A 6,060-nucleotide genomic window follows, 5' to 3' on the forward strand; every position below is an offset into this window, starting at 1 on the left:
GGTCTGAATCCGCCGGCGCCCAGTCCACAGGCTCAGCTCTGTGCATAACCTGCTTTTATCAGGGGTTGTGACCCTCACGGCCTCCTCCCTCAGAAAGCCACCTCCATCACATCGGATTCTCCACGCTTGGCTTCTCCTTTGGTTCCACTCGCCAGCACACCGTGGCGCAGGGACAGAGGCTGCCGCCGTTTCTCTGAACTCTAAGGGGTTAAGGCCTGGGTCCCGCCCCTTTTCCCGCCAGGCTGGCGGGAGTATGAATAGCGTCGCTCCCACTCCCGACTCTCAGTCGCTCGGGCTGCGCCTCGCCCCGCCCCGTCATTGTCCCAATCGGTCTCCTTTTCTTTTTCGTCCTAAAAGCTTTGAGAGCCGCTGGCTTGTCCCAGTGCCCCGCGTCTCTCCACCTTCGGTGGGTCAGACGAGCAGGATGGAGGGCTGCCTGGGGGAGGAATCTTTTCAGATGTGGGAGCTTAATCGGCGCCTGGAGGCCTACTTGGCCCGGGTCAAGGCGCTCGAGGAGCAGAATGAGCTGCTCAGCGCGGAGCTCGGGGGTCTCCGGGCACAGTCCGGGGACACCTCTTGGCGGGCCCGTGCCGACGACGAGCTGGCAGCCCTGCGGGCCCTCGTCGACCAGCGCTGGCGGGAGAAGCACGCGGCCGAGGTGGCGCGCGACAACCTGGTGGAAGAGGTGGAGGGCGTGGCCGGCCGATGCCAGCAGCAGCGGCTGGCCCGGGAGCGGATGGCGGAGGAGGTGGCCCGCAGCCGGCGCGCGGTCGAGGCCGAGAAGTGCGCCCAGGCCTGGCTGAGCAACCAGGCGGCGGAGCTGGAGCGCGAGCTGGAGGCTCTGCGTGTGGCGCACGAGGAGGAGCGGGCCGGCCTGCATGCGCAGGCCGCCTGTGCCCCCAGCTGCCCCGCGCCGCCCCGCGGGCCCCCAGCGCCGGCCCCTGAGGTGGAGGAGCTGGCGCGGCGGCTGGGCGAGGCGTGGCGCGGGGCAGTGCGCGGCTACCAGGAGCGCGTGGCCCAAATGGAGACGTCGCTGGGCCAGGCCCGTGAGCGGCTGGGCCGTGCGGTGCAGGGCGCTCGCGAGGGTCGTCTGGAGCTGCAGCAGCTCCAGGCCGAGCGCGGTGGCCTCCAGGAGCGCAGGGCCGCGCTGGAGCAGAGGTTGGAGGGGCGCTGGCAGGAGCGTCTGCGGGCCACTGAGAAGTTCCAGGTGAGGAGGTCGGAGGGCCTGGGCAGACAAGGCCTGGGGAAGTCCCTATGGGGCTTGGAGACCTTCTTGGGAAGTGAATGGGAAGTGGGGGTTGGGGATGGCTGTCGAGTCAGGGGCCAGTTCTCAGAAAACCCATACCTGGTGCCAGAGGCCCTAAACTGTCTAGGCTCCGTCTAGGGTAGGGTGGGAATGGTGGAGGTTCAGAGCCCTCTCAAAGCACACCCCTGGAAGGGCAGGCGGGCCCAACACCATTGCAGCAGCCTCCTCCCTTTCTGGATGGCACCTTTTCCCTGTGATGGCACCTGGGCCCCTCCCTAGGCTCTGCTCTCACACAGGAGATGCCCAGGACTTTCCCTCTTTGAGGTGAGTCTGATGGTCTGCCCGCTCAGCTCAGCCTCTCCAAGTTCCTAACAGGCCTCCTCCCCCAGACAGGAGGGGGTGAGGGGCCCTGGATTAGTGGCCACCAGCCCTTCTTTCATGGTATGGCTTCTCAGCTCCCCGAGCACATTCCAGACGCCTGGGACAGCTGCTCCCCCTCTCACTGTGCAGAAGTGACCAGCAGCTGAGAAAACAGCCTCCTGCCTGGGCCAGACAGAGGTCTCACCATGGCTGCCCCCCCACCCCGCCTCTCAGAAGAGAAAGATTCCAGAACATGTGGGAAGTGGAGGGGGTGGGGGCCTGGTGTGAGGAGCAAGAGGCAGCGATCCGGACTGGGACTGTTTGGTTTCCAGTCCTTCAAGATCCAAGCCTCTTGATTAATCGTTTTTCCTTCTGCTTCCACTTTTTCCCCCTCCTTCTCTCTGTAACCCATCTCCTCACCTCCCCTTTCCTGTGGGAGCTGAATTCTGAGCAGCATGTGCTACCATTTAATCAGCATCCTCAGAAGAGGAGCCAGGCCTTGGGAGAGGGCTGAGGGGCCACTGTGCTTCTCTGGGAGGCTCCAGAGGGGGCTCTCTGGGCAGGGAGGGAGGTCGGGGAGGCAGGAATCTGCTCTACCCAGAGTCAGTCAGGGAGCAGAAGATGCTGCTGCAGCAGCCAAGGGAGATGCAGGTTAGTTAGCAGGAAGGACCCCGCCCCTTCCCTCACCGCCTCTGGCTTGCTCTGCAGCTGGCCGTGGAGGCTCTGGAGCAGGAGAAACAGGGCCTGCAGAGCCAGATCGCCCAGGTCCTGGAAGGTCGGCAGCAGTTGGCACACCTCAAGATGTCCCTCAGCCTGGAGGTGGCCACATACAGGTATGGGTTGAACTCTACCCCCAGGCACACAGATGCACACTTACATGTTGGGGTAGAGACTCCTCAGCTGAAGGGGCCCAGAGCCACAGGTGGAAGCAGCTCTGCCACCACTAGGTTCTGTGACTGTAGGCTGATCCCTTCCACACCAGGACATTTCCCCCCTGAGCCCCGCTGCTCCCCCATGGGCTCAGGACCAGAGAAGCATCCCATACCCAGGAAATCCCCCAAAGAGAGGTGACATTGCTGAGTGGGAGGGCCTCAGGAGAGTGGGCTGGACACGTGTGGGACATCTGCATCCATGCCCTTACCCCAAGGGCCTGAAAAGCCTAGTCTCTGTGTGTGTGTGCTGACACCGAGGGCATGATGCCCTTGAGAAGCCTCAGAAAAGAGGAATTGCAGATGTGGGTTGGTGGCACGGACTTGCACTGACAAGTCTCCTTGTCTGGAGAATGGGAGATGGTCTGGGTGACGTCCAGACCCCTGAACATCATGGACCCTGACTCCTCTCAAACCCTAGTGCCCTCGGCCCCGCCCAGCCCTTCTGCCAACCGAATTGTCTGTTGAGTCAGGAGAGGCTGAGACCGAGGAGGTGCTGCTTCTCTGGCTCTGTGGCCTTGCGCAAACTCATAGCCTCTTCCCGGAAACTGGCCTGGTTGGCTGAGGATCCAGTGACAGAGCCTGAGGAAGGGGCTTTGCCAGTGTGAAGGGCTGTGTACCCCAAATCCACAGGGTGGGGGCCAGAGGCAGACAGGCTATGAGGACAGTGCCTGTAGAATCCACAGGCAAACAAAGGCAGGGGCCGTGGGACAGGTTCAGGATGGGAGAGGAGGCAGGGCCCAGAGAGGGAAGGTCAATGGGGATCCAGGGGTGAGGACGAGAGTGCCTTTACCTTCACGGAGCACAGAGCTCAGAAGGCATGACCCTGCACTGGGAAGGACACAGGTGCGACCACAGAAAATACTAACCAGACTCCGAGAGCATGCAGAGGAACAGAGTAGATGTTCAGCATAACGTGTTGAATTGATTGGCCCTCCCCTCCCCTATTGGTCCCCTCCTCTTCAGTCCCCATGGGGAACTGGGGCAGGAGCATGGGCACAAAGACCTCCATTGCCCTGAGAGGCTGGGGATCCAGAGTACTTAGAGATCCCAAGATGAAGGCCTTGACCCCCAGTCAAACCACCAAGGGGAAGGGGCTGGGCAGGCTCAACCGCTGGTTTTTGAGGCGTGAAAAGGATTTGGAGAGAGGGAGCTGAATTCATTTGCTTTTGTCTGTGACCAGCTCTGGGGGCCCCAGGAGAGGAGGAGGGAGCCTATCCCATGGGAACGGCCTGAGAATTCCCACTTCCCCTGGGAAGCCCCCTACTCAGACCCTCCAGATGGCTGTGTGGACAAAGGCAGCAATTAGCATGAGAATTGGCCCCCCACACGGAGGATGAGGTCACTGGGCTGGGAGGTGGGGAGAAGGAGACTAGTCTAAGCCTACAGTGGGTGTGTGTACACTGTCTCGACTGTGTGGGAATCTGCTTGTGTATTTGTGAGTCCAGCTGTGTGTTCCAAATAAGTGCGTGATGCTGTGTGACCAAGTGTGTGATATCTGTGGGTATGTGACCAAGTGATGTCATGTGCACAGCCAAGCGTAACCCTGCGTGTGGCTTTTGTGTGATGGTGGTGAATGTGAGGAAGACGCCTGCTGTGCCAGGACATGCAAGCGCAGCTGTGGGTTTTTGCCGGCTAGCTTACCCACTGGCCTCTGGGCAGAGGGCTTACCCAGCTTTTCCTCCCTCATCCCCAGGACACTTCTAGAGGCTGAGAACTCCCGGCTGCAGACACCCAGCAGTGGTTCCAAGGCTGCCCTCAGCTTGCAGGGTAAGAGGAGGGGCCAGGCCCCTGCCCCCTCAAACTCTATTCTTCTTTGCTCTTCATATCCCAGGGTGATTTCTTTTCTGAGAGGCACCAATCTAAATCTTGACTCCTTGGCCCCAACAGCAGCGGGTGCACTGTCAGCCCAACCAGAGGGAGGTGGGGACAGGGCCCATGGGCACTCTTGCCAGAAATGGTCACTGCTCTGTGGCTTCCCGCTCTGCCCTGCCAGCACCTTCTGACACTGTCTCTTCCCCTCTGGCTTTCCAGACCCGAAGCTGGAGCTACATTTCCCTGGGACCCCAGAGGGCCGGCGCCTGGGACCTTTGCTTTCTGTCCTGAGCCCAACTCCCCTCTCCTCATCCTTGCCTGATACTCTCGAGACACCTGTGCCAAACTTTCTGAAGAGACAGGAATTCCTCCAGGCCCGTACCCCCACCTTGGCCAGCACCCCCATCCCACCCACACCTCAGCCTCTCCGCTCTGCTACAGATGCAGAGGTCAGAGTTCAGGATGCCCCTCTCTCCCTGCTCCAGCCAAAGGTTGAGAGGCAACAGGTTCCAGAGGCCATGTGGGCTGAAGCCAAGGTGGCTATCCCTGCCAGTGTCCTGCCAGGACCAGAGGAGCCTGGGGGCAAGCTGCAAGAGGCCGGTACAGGCCAGTCCCCTGAGGATCATGCCTCCTTGGCCCCACCCCTCAGCCCTGACCACCCCAGTTTAGAGGCCAAAGATGGAGAACCAAGTGGATCTAGAGTGTCCAGCAGGTTCCAGGAGGAAGGTGAAGGGCAAGTCTTGGGGCTGGCAGAGAAAGAAACAGCCGTAGAAGTCAAAGGGGTGAGCAGCTTGCAGCAGGAAACACAGCAAGAAGAAGGGGATCTGGACATGAAGGAAATCCAGGACTCCCAGGGTCCTTTGGAAAAAGAAACTCTGAAGGCTCTGGAAGAGGAGATTCAAGAGCCACTGATGTCTCTGGGAAAACAAAGCCATGAGACACTGAGCTCTCTCGAGAAAGAGAATCAAGAGTCTCTGAGGTCTTTAGAAGAAGAGAACTTAGAAACACTAAAAAGTCCAGAAAAGGAGAATCAAGAGCTATTGAAATCTTTAAAAGGAAAGGACATGGAGGTAGTGAGACCTCTGGAAAAAGAGACTGTAGAACTACTTAAGCCTATAGGAAAAGACCCACAGACATTGCAATCTCTAGAAAAGGAGAATCAAGAACTAATGACATCTCTTGAAGATAATCTAGAGACATTTTCATATCCAGGAGAGGAAAATCAAGAATTAGTGAGGTCTCTACAAGAGGAGAACTTTGAGTCATTGAGAGCTCTAGAAAGGGAGAATCAAGAGCCACTGACATCTCAAGAAATAGAGAACCAAGAGACATCAAGACCTCTAGCAAAAGAGAATCAAGAGCTACCGAGGTCTCTAGAAGAAGAGGATCAGGAGACATCAAGACCTCTAGAAAAAGAGCATCCTGAGTCCCTGAAGTCTTTAGAAGATGAGAATCAAGAGACCTTGAGGGCTCCAGAAAAAGAGGACCAGGAGTCCCTGAGGTCTCTAGAAGATAAGAATCATGAGACCTTGAGACTGCTAGAAAAGGAGAACCAGGAGCCACTGAAGTCGCTAGAAGATGAGAACCAGGAGATAATGAGACCTTTAGAAAAAGAGAACCAAGAGCCACTGAGGTCTCTAGAAGAAGACCAAGAGACAATGAAACCTCTAGAAAAAGAGAACCAGGAGCCACTGAGGTCTCTAGAAGAAG

At 58.3% G+C, this 6,060-nt stretch overlaps 1 protein-coding gene across 1 annotated transcript in view; it reads left to right on the forward strand.

Moving 5' to 3' along the window:
• Positions 1 to 301: 301 nt before the first annotated feature.
• NES (nestin) overlaps positions 302 to 6,060 on the forward strand; it is an 8,537-nt gene continuing 2,778 nt past the window's right edge. The window contains 5 exon segments of the mRNA XM_046683843.1: positions 302 to 1,207; positions 2,315 to 2,439; positions 4,232 to 4,305; positions 4,570 to 6,057; position 6,060. The exon segment at position 6,060 is cut by the window's right edge and continues 2,778 nt beyond it. Coding sequence (XP_046539799.1) covers positions 425 to 1,207; positions 2,315 to 2,439; positions 4,232 to 4,305; positions 4,570 to 6,057; position 6,060 — 2,471 coding nt within the window. The 5' untranslated portion in view covers positions 302 to 424.

The sequence above is a fragment of the Equus quagga genome, chromosome 13 (assembly GCF_021613505.1).
Source record: "Equus quagga isolate Etosha38 chromosome 13, UCLA_HA_Equagga_1.0, whole genome shotgun sequence".
In the NCBI taxonomy this organism is placed as follows: domain Eukaryota; kingdom Metazoa; phylum Chordata; class Mammalia; order Perissodactyla; family Equidae; genus Equus; species Equus quagga.